This window comes from Crocodylus siamensis, chromosome 2 (assembly GCF_052110815.1).
Source record: "Crocodylus siamensis isolate JL-2025a chromosome 2, ASM5211081v1, whole genome shotgun sequence".
Classification (NCBI taxonomy): Eukaryota; Metazoa; Chordata; order Crocodylia; family Crocodylidae; genus Crocodylus; species Crocodylus siamensis.
This window is the reverse complement of record NC_143396.1, coordinates 142,890,250-142,903,952: the sequence shown is the minus strand read 5'-3', so window position 1 is coordinate 142,903,952 and position 13,703 is coordinate 142,890,250. Positions and strand designations below refer to the sequence as shown.

Genomic DNA, 13,703 nt, shown 5'->3' with positions numbered 1-13,703 from the left:
TAGTCCAGGTGGGGAAGAGAAGCAGAGTCCAAGTCCTTGGTTGAAGTGGGGGTAGTGGGTGATTGCTACCTATCCAGGCTGGAAAGGGGTCCTTGTCCAGTAGGTGTCATCCAGAGGCCAGTCGCTGGCAGGTCCTCTGGGTGGATAGGTGGTGTGGCACGGTACTGATCCGGATGGAGAGAGCGTCCCAAGGAGTCAGTCTTCACTACCCCTTTTATGAGGCAGACTACCTATGATCTCCTACGAGGAGGGCCTGTCCATGGATTCATAGATGTTAGGGTTGGAAGGGACCTCAGTAGATCATAGAGTCCAACCCCCTGCATAGACAGGAAAGTGCTGGGTTCAGATGACCCCAGCCAGATGCCCATCCAACCTCCTCTTGAAGACCCTTAGGGTAGGGGGAGAGCACCACCTCCCTTGGGAGCCCATTCCAGACCTTGGCCAACCTAACTGTGAAGAAGTTCCTCCTAATGTCCAGTCTAAATCTGCTGTCTGCTAGCTTATGGCCATTGTTTCTTGTGACATCCGGGGGCACCTTGGTGAGTAGAGCAAGGTCAGTCCTGTTCCAGAGGGCTCCAGTTGTTTCTACTGAGCATGTGCAGCCTGACACAATGGTGGGTTGTCTCATCTTTTGTTTCTTGAATGCTGAGTGGTTCCAATGGCTGGGTCTTTGGTCCAGGTATTGGTATTGATGGTTGGTCATTCAGAGGGAGTTATTTTTAGACCTACTGCCATTGTTTCTCAAATATCCTCATTCATTCAGGACCCAAGTTACATAGATGAGGTAGGTGTGAGTCATGGGTTACACTACCGGGCCTGGAGACAGGATGAAGATTTGACAAACAAAATGGAAACTTGACGTGACTTATGCAAACTTACATATGTAGGCCTAAATCATATAGTACCAGTAAAACAGTAATATAGAACAGTAAAAATCAATTTAAACATAATAATTATACAATATAAAAAAGGAGAAAAAAATGAAACAAATACAACTTGCTACCAAAATAAAATGCTGAAGCTTATCCTATGTCTTAGCTCACTTATACTTATCTATAGGGAATAGAGAGGGAGAGACAAAGTCAGAAATGATTGGGGAAGGGGAGGGAATGCATTTTAAAAGAAAAAAAAAGAAAACTGGGGGGTTTTGTTACAACACTAGGCCCCTTTGAATATTTATTTTTGTTTGACAAAAACAAAATAGAATCTGTATAAATGAATAGATTTTGACTTTTTAAATGAAAGCTATCTTTAAAACAGCTGATCTGTATTGACACAATGCTGTTTTTCCATTATGCCAGACACAGCACATTTTTTTCCTGCTTCTGTAATTCAAGCTGTTGGTTCAACAGCAGTATGTAGGCAGATGAAAGAATCACATTAACCTGTCAGGGAAGATACTTTTCTCAGCAGCCTTTTCTAGGCTGCCAGATTTGTTTTCTAACTTGTTTGTGTTAAAACATGTTTTCTGGATATGTAAATCAGTCCCTGGCTTAGGTTTTCTGAACACAAACAAGCTGAAAAGCAGTCCAACAGCTCATAAAAAACAAATGTTAAACTTGATGGTGTGGCATGTACCTGTTAAAATCATTTCAGCATAATTCATTTGCCAGACTGCAAGGTAACTGCAGAAGAGGGGAAAGGATGAAATTGTACATGATGTTTCATTTGTCAAAAATGTTTTCCATATTTTAGCTGTAGATGATCCTGTATGTCATGTTCCTAGTGGTCTCTTCTAAATCAGTGGTTTTCCACCTTTTTTGTACCAGGACACATTTGTAAACATGAATGGCCAGTTTTGACCCAGTGCCCCACACTCCTGACCTGCTGCCTCCTGCCCCCAAGTCCCAGCCCCGCAGTGTAAGGGGCAGGGGGTAGGTGTATGGAGCAGGGGGACATGGGGGCACCCCAAGCAGCCCCTTGCTGGCTAGAACTCTGCCAGCCTGCAAGAAAAAAGCCCAGACTTGCCATGGTTTTCTCCTTTAAAGGAGAATTCATTTTTAGAGTTTGTTTGCGACCCTTTCATATATTCTTCCAAGACACTTTTAGGTCACAACGCACGGGATGAGAAATGCTGTACTAAATAACCTATGGCACTTGTGCTTTAAAGTGTGTCTGACACTTTTAACCCTACTATGTTTATTTAAATAAACTGTTTTTCAATTGGGCAGCTGTTCACTTTGGAACTTTAAAGTTTTGAACAGTGAGTATAGAACTGTATGCTTGTTTTGAACACAGTGGTATTACTGCTGCTCAAGTGTGGGTTGGAATATGTCTTCACATGTCACATGAATATTTTTCTCTGTCCCATAGTGAGAGAAAAGAATGTTCCATAACTTACTTCAAAACAGTCCCATATTTGATAGTGTCATGGAGTAGCAGCAATCATGCTTTTTTAGAGGAAACTTGCCAATTATGTTTAGAAGATACATCATGAATTACTGAATTGCAGATTAGCAAGCAAACAAAAGCATTTTCAGTTCATTTGCTTGTTCAGTCTTTGCAGTTTGGTGTATGACAACACACCTTTTGTAAAAGTAATGGAAATTTTAGTAATACTGTACCTTGCTATTGTATTTAAATTGTATAGGAAACCTGCCAAACCTTTGTGACGAATACACAGGATCCAGGCTCACTGTACCCCAGACTTTGGTTTTCTGACATCCCTAGTGCCTGGGGGTCCCAGGATCAAGTAACCTCTCCCTAGTCCCAAGGCCAGTGTGCACCAGGAGTTTTAGAAAGCCTTGTGTACAGCCCAGCTGCACGAACAGTGTTTTTTAAAGGTCCCACCCAGCATGCTGGGACCCCAGGACTGGGGACAGGCTCCCCAGCTGGGCTGCACACAATTTTTCCTTACCACAGTATGTGGAGACCCTGAGATTGGAGAGCAGCAGCCTGATCTTGGGGTTTGTGCCACAGTGCAAAAACCCTGCAGGGTTGGGGTTTAATGTCCCCATCAAGCGGAGGACCTTCAGCTCTCCCCGCCCAGAGCCCCTGAATCCTCTCTGCCCAGCAACCCAGCCAGAGTTACCAGGTGCAGGTTTTTGACAGTTGGCTGAGTTTGCTCCCTGGCTGCAGTCTATTAGCTGATAGTTGGGTGCCCAGTTGTTGGGCGACTGTGACATTGATGCCTACAGAGTCAGATGGATTGCAGATTGGCTGAAGGGTTGTACTCGCAGGGTGGTGGTGGATGGGTCATATTCAACCTGGGGAGAAGCGGGCAGCGGAGTTCCCCAGGGCTTGGTCCTTGGGCCTATGCTGTTCAATTTCTTTATCAGCGGTTTGGCTGATGGGGTGAAAAGCACCCTGTTTAAATTTGCTGATGATACCAAAAGTTGGGGTGAGGTGAGCATGCTAGTAGGGAGGGAGAGACTGCAGCAAGACCTGGATAGGTTACAGGGGTGGGCTAACAAAAACAGGATGCGCTTCAGCACTGACAAGTGCAGGGTGCTGCACTTGGGCAGTAGTAACCAGCAGTACACTTATAAGATGGGAAACTCCCTTCTCGAGATCATGGAGGCAGAAAGGGATCTTGGAGTCATTATTGACTCCAAGATGAACATGGGCCAACAATGCGAGGTCACGGTTGGCAGGGCTAACCAGACCTTGTCGTGCATCCACAGGTGCATCTCAAGTACGGCCAAGGAGGTGATCCTCCCCGCCTATGCGACGCTGGTCAGCCCACAGCTGGAGTACTGTGTCCAGTTCTGTGTGCCCCACTTCAGGAGGGATGTGGACAACATTGAGAGGGTCCAGAGGAGGGCCACTTGCATGGTCAAGGGGCAGCGGGTCAGGCCCTACAAAGAGAGGCTGAAGGGCCTGAATCTGTTTAGCCTCCACAAGAGAAGCCTGAGCGGGGATTTGGTGGCTGTTCACAAACTCACCAGGGGGGACCAGTGGGAATTGGGTGAGGCTCTGTTCCCCCAGGTAGCACCAGGGGTTACTAGGAATACCGGCCACAAATTGTTAGAGAGTAGGTTTAGATTGGACATCTGTAAGAACTACTTGACAGTTAGGGCAGCTAGGATCTGGAACCAACTTCCAAGGGAAGTGGTGCTGGCTCCTACCCTGGGGTTCTTTAAGAGGAGGCTTGATGCCTACCTAGCTGGGGTTATTTGAGCCCAGTTTTTTTTCTCCTGCCCAGGCCGGGGGTCAGACTTGAAGATGTACAAGGTCCCTTCCTACCCTACTTCTATGATTCTATAAATTACTCCTACAAACTAAATAATTGGAAAAAAGTTCTTTGCAAGCTTTCGGGCACACTTTGTCAGGCATAGGGGGAGTCTGCTGGTGTTGTGTTCTCCAAGATGGAAAAAAACCCTAATTTACCTGCAGCTCCTGACCCATGTGCCATCAGGCGAGATGGCCAAGTAGGTCTGTGAAAATGCCTGATATAGAAAATCCTAGAAAATAAGGATTGGAAGGGACCTCAGGAGATGTAGTCCAACCCACTGCTCCAAGCAGGACCATCCCTAATGTAGAGCAGGGGAGTTAAACACAAAGCCATGTAGTTCTATATACTCGTATGATAACCATTCAAAGAGAATGAATGAGACTTCAGGAAGGACAAAGGCTATTCATACCTAGCCTTTGTGATCAAAACCTGAATGGTAAACACTGAAAATTTACATTTACATAGCGATGCATTTTGGGTGATGAAATGAAGTGTTGAGGTCTGCCAGACAGGGAAATTGCTTTTTAAGGGAAATAATCTTCTGCCCAAATAGTATTTGATTAGAATTGGAAGACTGGATTAGTAATCTTTATCTGACGATATGGAAATATTTCTTCAGTCAGAAATGGGTCAGTAAAGTTGCCTGACTTGTCAAATGGAGGTCCAGTAGAGGGATAAAAGATTATATGCCCAATAGTTGATCTTCACATATTCTGTAGAAGAATGGAATTGGCCAGATAAGGGCTAGTATTTAAGCCCAGCCATGGTAGCCAGAGTTTGTCTAAAGCTTCCTGGGAATAAGATGCTTTGGTCCCTCAGCCAACAGACTAAGTAGAAACTGCATTTTGGGTTTAAAATCAGAGTATTGTTCAGATTGTTTTTGTATTTCTATGTGTAACTCGACATATGGTTACTGATTTATATGTTTGCCCATATTTTTATGATAGATCCTTTTGTTATCTTTTGTAACTCACTTATTTTCAGTGGCAGTTGTGATTTAAGACCATCAAACCATCCAGTCAGGCCTCTCTCTTTTCTGGGTATGTGACTGAACAAGAGTATGATTATTCTAATAGCTGGCAGAATCCTCTCTTGTAAGAGCTGACAAGGTCTGGATGAAATAAATATAGCTGAGGTGCCGTAGGTTAGGTGGGTGACTTTTGAAGCACCTCAGTCTGTTCTTAGTGGTCAAGCAGCAAATGGCAGAGACAGGTTTGGAGTGGAAGGGCACCCCACAAGGTGTGAGTGTGCCTCAGGAGCATGTGTGTCACAATTGAATAGATTCAATGTGTTAAGAAAGTTGAAACTGTTGTGGAGCTTGTTTGTTTGTTTGTTGAGGGTGTTTTGTTTTTTGGGTTTTTTTGAGCAACAGAAACTTCAGTGTACCTGAATACAGTTTTTGCTTAAATTCAACCTTGAGATTGGGCCCCCCCACAATGGCTTACAATCCCTGCTGTTGGTGGCAGTAGCAGCAGCAGCAGGCAGTGAGCCCTTGAGGTGCTTCTGGCCTACTGCAGGCAGAGCTCTCCACTGGCGCACAGCTCTGGCTGAATCATGGGAGCTGCACTTGGTGGCATGGAGCCGGCCCAGCCCAGCCCACTGGCATGGACCTTCAAGCCAGACCAGGCTGGCTCCTTACCAGTCTGTGGGGCTCTTGGCATTGCAGGCGAGAGCTGCACACCGCCGGCCCCGGCCAGCTCTGGCCTCCATGTGGGACTTCCAACACTCCAGCGGGGAGCCGCACATGGAGGCACAGAGCCTGCCTGGGCCCAATTGCATGCAATTCCCTGCAGCTCCTGACCCATGTGCCATCAGGCGAGGTGGGCTATGTCTTCATATGTGGGCTCCCCACTGGAGTGCTAGAAGCCCCACGTGGAGGCACAGAGCTGGCCTGGCCTGATGGCACCCAGCTCCCACCTGTAGTGTTGGGAGCTGCGTGTGTTAGCATGGAGCCAGCCTGGACCGGCTCGAAGGTACACGCCAACAGGCCGGGCCAACCCTGTGCCGCCACATGCCGTTTCTGGGATTCAGCCAGGAGCTCCCCAAGGCCCCGCTGCCTGCTGCTGCCATCAGTGATGGGGGCTGTGTGCCATGGGGTGAGGGGTGTATGGCAGGGGGACTCACACCCACCCACAAACCCTACATAGCCCCAAACCCACATCTGCACAAATCCCACATGCCTTCACAACCCCCCCCCCAAAAAAAACTCCACTATCCCCCACAAACCCCACCCCCCCCACCAAAATTCCCCTTCCCACACCCATCTCCTTCACTCTCCCACACAGTATACAAAAGTAAGACTTCATTTTGAGCTATTATGCATTCACCTCTATATACACTACCCTAACGTGCACAAATCAGGACAAAAATATTTTTTGAAATAGAACTGAAATAGGTTATAGTAGATGTTTGGTTTTTACTATACAGTTGTTTTTTTCTGGTTCCAGCATGGCCAGCCTCCCCCTCCCCCACACCACAAAAAAAGAATACTTCCAGGGACAAGGAATGTGTGTGTGGCAGGGCGGGACACAACTTCCGGTGGCAGAGGTCAGGGATTAGAGGTGGGACTTCTGGTCCCAAGATGGCTATCAGAGGGCTGCAATGGATTTGGACCTGTTAAGGGGCAGGGCCACTTTTGCGGCCCTTGGCAACTTGCCAAAAGTCTAAATGATTGCCCGCCCCTGACTTAGTGTCAGTGACGCACGTGGTCTTAAAACACCCCTCTGAAGGAGATTGCACTACCTTCTTAGCTTGCTCCTGTTTTATCACCTTAACAGTTAAAAAAGTTTTTCCTACTATGCCATTTGAATCTTTTTGTGTATAAATAAAACTGACTTTCTTTATTTTCTTCCCCCAATGGACAAGGTGAGCAGTTGATTACCATCCTCTTTATAGCAGCTTTTTAAGTACTGGAAGACTGCTTTCCCCACAACCTAATATTAACTGGTTTTGTTCAACCTTTCCTCAGGGTCACGTATAATCCAGTCTCTTTTCTAAGCCTGTCATTCTTGTTTCTCTCCTCTAGACATTCTCTGGTTTGTCCACATCTTTCTTAATCTATGATGCCAAAAAATGATGACAGTATTCCAGCTGAGGCCTCACTAGCACTGAGTAAAATTAGCGTGATTGCCTTCCCTGATTTACATATGGTGCTTCAATTAATGCATCCCATCAGTGCATTGTTGACTTACTCCATTTGTTGTTCACTGTTACCCCTGGATTTTTTCCTGGTGTATCTGCACAAGATACTCTGCATTTTGTACATTTGATTTCTTTTTTTCAAGTTTCTGCACTTCTGTTGAATTTCATTTTGTTGATTCATGCATACTGTCTAATTTGTCCTGGTCATTTTGAATGTCAGTTCCCTTCTCTATAGTGTTTGGACTGCTCCTAGCTTGATGATGTTATTGCAGATTTTATAAGCATATTCTTTCTTCATTTGTCCAAGTTGTTGATAAAAATGTTTAATAGAATCAGGCTTAGGACAGATCCCTGGAGAAGAACCCCACTTGATGTGCTTCCCAGTTCAACAGTGAATGACTTTGAGAGTTATTTCCATTTCCTTCCTTGCCTTCCCCCTAGCAGTTGTATGGTAATTTAATTTAAATTGCATTTTATTACCTTGCTTAAAAATGTCATAAAGACCATGTCAAAATGCTTATTAAAGTTGAAATGCATCGCACTGAATTGACCTAGGTGAAAACATTACCTTGTTAAAAACAGAAAAAATTCTCATAGATGCCACATATAGACATTATGTTTCTACTAGGACAGTCACTGCTCTCCTGGTAGAAATTGTGTATGTACAAGTGTTCATTCAATTTCTCTTAGGGGAAACCTGTCTCCTTTGGGAGAAAGATCTTCCAGGTGTCAACCAGGAAGATCTCCTCAGTGAGAGAATGAACACCCACATACTCCTCTCCTGGTCCCGTCAGGGAAGGGAGTAGAGCAGCAGAGCAGGACTCCTCTCGCTTCCCTAGGTGAGGGACTCCCTGGAAATGGTCAGTCTCCTCCTGGACTGGAACAGCATGCCAAAGCCCCTCCACCAGTCACTGCCCAGACCCAGGGTCCCCAACTTGAAGAGTGGCAAGTGAGGTAGAGGGTTGCCCCACTGCACCCTGCTACTTGGAGCAAAATAGAGAAACAGCTTCTCCTTGCTCTAATCCCACTCCTCAGATCAGGGTCCATGGTCTCAGGAGCAAGGAAGACCTTTTCTTTCTGGCTCTGCTCCCTTCCTACCCCAGTCTACAGGAGGGGAGTGGAATGGCTAGGAAAGACTCCTTGCCTGTTTCCCAGACCAGGGACACCTTGGTCTGGGGAAGGCATGGGGAGTCTTTGGAATGGGAGGAGTAGAGTAGCACCTTTTCACCATGCCTTCTCCAGACTGAGATCACCTGGTCTCAGGAAAGCACATGAAGGAGAGGCTGAAGGGCTGTACTGCTCCCTCTACTGGTAGGATTTCTATCGGTGGAAATTTGAGAAATTTCCATCACTAGAAATGAACTCTTGTTTTTGTCTAGAGAGATCTGTTCAGTAGCAGACAAAACAGCAAGTAAATTAGGCTGTTTTAAGGAAGTTTCACAGAAGAATAAAAGCTATACTACTAGATAAGGGTGACAGAAAATATTTAGATGCATTGAATTCCTATATAAGGAGGGATTTAGAGAATCCAGATTATTTAATTCTTAAGAGAGTAGGAAAAGATAATCAATGATATAAATGGTGCCTGTAATGGATTTAGAACTGCTCTGTGCTTTTTTTTAAGTACAGGCAGTCCTCAACTTGCAGTGTTTTGAGTTGCAGTTTTTTGCACTTACAAAGTTTATAAATTGACACCCTGTTTCAACTTTCTGACGTCAGTTTCGACCTTACAACACTTGATCTGATGCCACACCAGCGAACAAGTTCGCTACGTCACCCGTCTCCCTGAAGAATATCTGTCCAAGCTTCCTTGGACATTTTCTTTAAGAAAGCAGCCACACTTCAGCCAAGACTCCTGAGAAGACTCCAGCCAAGAACCCTTCAGAAAGTCCAACCAAAAGCCCTACAAAAAATCCAGCAAAGTCACCTCAAAGAAGTCCTACCAAATCAATATGTTTGCTCTTTATAATATAAAAATATTAATGTAGTTATATTACTCATCTGTAATTGATTGAGTACAAAATTCTGGGTTGTTTTTGGTGAAATTCAGGTATCGGGCCTTGGTTCAGGAACCAGCCCCCCATTTATAACATTGTTTCCTGTGGGAAGATCGGTTCTGATTTACAACATTTTGACTTAAGACGTAGTTTTCAGGAACCAATTGTGTCATAAGTCCAAGGACTGCCTGTATGTTCTTTGGCATTCAGTCTAAAGAGTCAGAGACAGCTGAGTCTCTGGTTAGCCTGATAGGAGGCATGGCTCAGGCATATTCTATGCAGCCAGTAAAAGTAACTGTTGGGATAGTTGGGATAACTATGGAATTCCTGAAATCATTTCAAGTTTAATATAAGAAATGTTGTGTTTAATAGACAGTGTTTTGGAGAACAATTACTTTCTCAAGATTTGGTTTTACTGGTGGTATTATCATTGTTCATAGAAGCTAGGGCTTTCTGAAGTTGATATGCATTTATTAGAATAAAATAATGAATTGTCATATGTTTGCAGCATCTCCCTAACAATTATAGGGAGAATATTGTATGGCCCATCATCTTAAGTATGCCACAACTAGAGGTTCTGAGTATCAAAAGCAAATATTTTTTTCTCTACCAAGAGGTAATCCAGAATGCTTTTGTGGATTTGATGAGAATTGTGTTTGATCTGCCTTTTTGATTGTAGTATTCTGCATACAACAATATCATATTGTAGGTGGAGCCAAGAGATTCCAGATACTATCATTTAATGAGTGAGAAAATGAAAAGATAAATGACTGGAAACCCCCTACCACTGTCGTTTAATGAGTGAGAAAATGAAAAGATAAATGACTGGAAACCTCCTACCATGGCTGGCTGGCTGGCTGTCTTTTTAACCACTTATTTTTAAAAAAGGAAGGAAACTTATTTTAAAGTCCAAAATAACTCTGGCTTCATTAATTAAGTAATTTTTTAATGTATTAGGCCTACTCTTTCTTGATGAATACCAATAGGATTGGTATATATTCTGGTTACAAATAATTAAACTACTGAAAGTGATGAGAAAAGCTGAGCTCACCCTCTGCTATTACTACTAATTTATTTGTATTATAATAATGGCCACTGATCTATTTAGACCTTGGGTGCTTTTCTGTATATTAAGACAGTCCTGGCCGCTAACAATTTACAATCTGAAAAATCCTAGAGCAAGGAGAAAATAGTTTCCTGTTTGTCCAACCACTCTTAGAACTTTGGCGTGAAATAAATGAATAGTCAGGTTTAAGTGGTCCTTCTGTAAGAGAGATGCATACATTCCTAGAACTGGTCTAAACTCTAGAATTATTATTTTTTCATAGTAACTTTTTCAGTATAAAATATTCCAGGAACTAATATAATTCCAATTCCAGTTGAGGTGTATTAAATATGGGGAGAAATACAAGCAATTATAGACTTCTCTGTGATTAGAAAAGAAAAAAAAGGTCTCTGAATCCATGCTAGCAGAATCAAGCAAGCAAAAAAATAAAAAAAAAAAGGTCTGTTTTTCTTATACTTCACTTTAACAAAGAGAACATTTTATCATTACTTTTATGAACTCCTTATGTTTTGCTTTTTACTACAGGTATTTTCAGGGAATTTGGTGGTGCAAGGTGTGTACACAATATAGTGAAGTATCCACAATGCCGACCGCATGCACTGATGATTATCCAGCAATTGGTGTTATCACCTAGTGGGGAAGATGATATGGGCACTTTGTTAGGGCTGATGCACTCAGCTCCACCTACAGAACTACAGCTGAAGACAGATATATTAAGGGTAAGTGCAGCATACCTTAATACATTCACTCAAAAACTGCTCACAAAGTTACTTAACATTAGGACTGTATACTGAAAAGTTACTTCAACGTTATCACTGGGTGGTATTCACAGACTGAAAACAGTCTGACTTTAGAATTAAAATCAATATTTTCTCTGTGTAAAACAAACAATGAGTTCTTGAATTGGCAAAAATGAATGCCAGTGTTCCTTCCTTTGCTTGCTGAAGAACTTGTAATCATTATTGATGGATAGGAAATCTACTGTAATCACCCTGACTGTAAAGCATTATTTAAATATATTATATTTAATACAAAAGTAACCTAGCTAATATTTTTAGTTCAATGCTGAAATTTTTCTGAGCAAAATCTAAATTTTTAAACCTAGCTAATAGTTTTAGTAGCCACTGTATCAGCTCAGAGAGTAGGAGAAGCTTCAGATTTGCATAGTGGTATCCTCTTAATAAGAGAACAGGGGTCACACTCAGGACTCGCACCATGTTCTTGCCTGATTTTGTTTGGAGGTTCTTCATGAACCAATTTATATATTGCCCATCTTACTTCGTCAGTTTTACATAGCCTTATTCAGCGCTAAACCTATTGATACTTTTATAATTTATTTCTAATTTATTATTTTAATAATTTATAATTTATTATTATCAATTTAAATTACAGATCATCAAAAGTGGTTTGTATTTGTATAAGAACATGTTACAAATTAGTTGAGTTGTCAGTTTAGCCACAATACATTTCATTCTGGTAGAACTCAGTTAGTCTCTTCTGCCACTTTGAAGACTGTCCTTATTTCTGGTCTGTAGGGCAAGTATAATATGAAGCTGAAGTTCAGATAACAAGATAGTGTTATTTGGTACATGCTTTCAGATCTTATGTCCATTTTCACAGGGCTTTCTTCTAATTTAAGTACTAACGACCTCCACTCAGAGATGATTAGATTTTTTGTGTAACAAGATCATAATATATGTGGACAGTGACTTGAATTAAAAACAGTCATTTGAAAACACACTTTACCTGAATCCCACAACCAACTGCTTTGTCCACTGCTAAAATGTTGGGCTCCTGTAGGATACTGTACTGAAAGAATGGAGGAAGGTTTGGGTCTACTTAGCTGCTTATCTGTGGAAAGGAAGGAAATGAGGGACAGCATAGATCAGAGGTTCCCAACCCCTGGTCTGCAGCCCAGTAATGGGCCACAAAGGGTTGGCTGCCATAACTGGAAGTCCAGAAGTGACCAGCAATGACTTAATATAAAAAAGGGTTGCCTGCCACTCCGCAGCATGCTGGTCACTTCCGGACTGCAGTTGCTGGGCTTCAGCTTGCCAGTCTGCGGTCACTTCCTGTCCGTGGTTTGCCAGTTTGTGATCTAAAAAAGTTGGGAACCCCTGGCATAGATCATGGATCAAAAAAGCCACTTATGATAATTACCTCTCAGGTTATTATGTAGTCATAGTTATGTAGTTAAAGTTTGCTGCAGTAGACTATAGTTATGTCAAACTTCAGAACTAAAGTGGGTTATTATGAGATGTTAGACAAGGATTGGGACAAAAATGGTTGTACAGGCTTGACAAAATAAAAGTGAAGTTTGTTTATAGGAACAGATGACAGGACAATAACTCAGTACACGATCAAGTATTTCTGACATTTACTTTCAGAATCCAGCTTTTAAAGGTGGTTTGGGAGATGGTGGTTAGCATTTTTTTTTTTATTTTCCCTTTACATTTTCTTTTTTTTCTCTTTTATACCCCTACCACTACTTGGTTCCTTCTATTGCTTCACCATTTTGGATTTAGTAGCATCGCTACAGATAGGAAGAACTATGCATACTTAACAAATGACCTCTTTTATGTATTTTTTCTGTCAACATACTTAAATATGTTAACAGGCTTAAGTCTGTCACACAATAATTAAGGAAAAAACTTATTTGAATTCTAAATAGACGCAATCCACACTTCAAGTTAGTAGTTCATGCTGGTCCTCAAGAGTCTTCATCTGACTCATTAATTTTTTTTCCTACAGATCAGCTTCTAACTTTGCCATTAATTTTTGTTGCTAAATTTTCCAGTTCTATTGCTAGAGCTGTTTCGCACTAAATGTTAAAGTAGTTTGAGAAAAGTGGTGTGAGAGGTCATTAAGAGTACAGATGAACTTCAGGGATCCATGTATTGGGTCTTAGACCTCAAAGAAATCCCTTGCATCATTATTGCTCTCTCCCCCCCCCCCCCCCCCCCCCAACCTCGTTAGAAAACAGCTATGTCTTTCTAAATCTAAAAATTGAGCTTGAAATCTTAAATTTACTGCTGTAGTAGTTAAGGTTGAATGCCAAAGTCAAAGGGTCACAGGACAGTAGGGCTGGAAGGGACCTCACAAGGTCAGCTAGTCCTGATCCCTGCTTGAGGAAGGATAGCCCCTGACTAACCATCCCAGCCAAGTGACTGTCCAACCTGCATTTGAAAATTTTCAGGGATGGAGATTCCACAACTTGTGTAGATAGCCTTTTCTGATACTTGACCACCCCCATAGTCAGAAAGTTCCTTCTAATCTCCAACCTAATTTTCCTCTGCTGATGCTTGAGGCCATTGTTCTTAGTCTC

General features: G+C 42.6%; 1 protein-coding gene across 8 annotated transcripts in view; it reads left to right on the top strand.

Moving 5' to 3' along the window:
- Positions 1–13,703, top strand: part of WDFY3 (WD repeat and FYVE domain containing 3) — a 370,468-nt gene that overhangs the window by 179,232 nt on the left and 177,533 nt on the right. For all 8 annotated transcript variants that reach the window (XM_090036996.1, XM_090037002.1, XM_090036999.1 and 5 more), the window contains one exon: positions 10,904–11,097. In XM_090036996.1, coding sequence (XP_089893122.1) covers positions 10,904–11,097 — 194 coding nt within the window. The remainder of the gene's footprint in view (positions 1–10,903; positions 11,098–13,703) is intronic.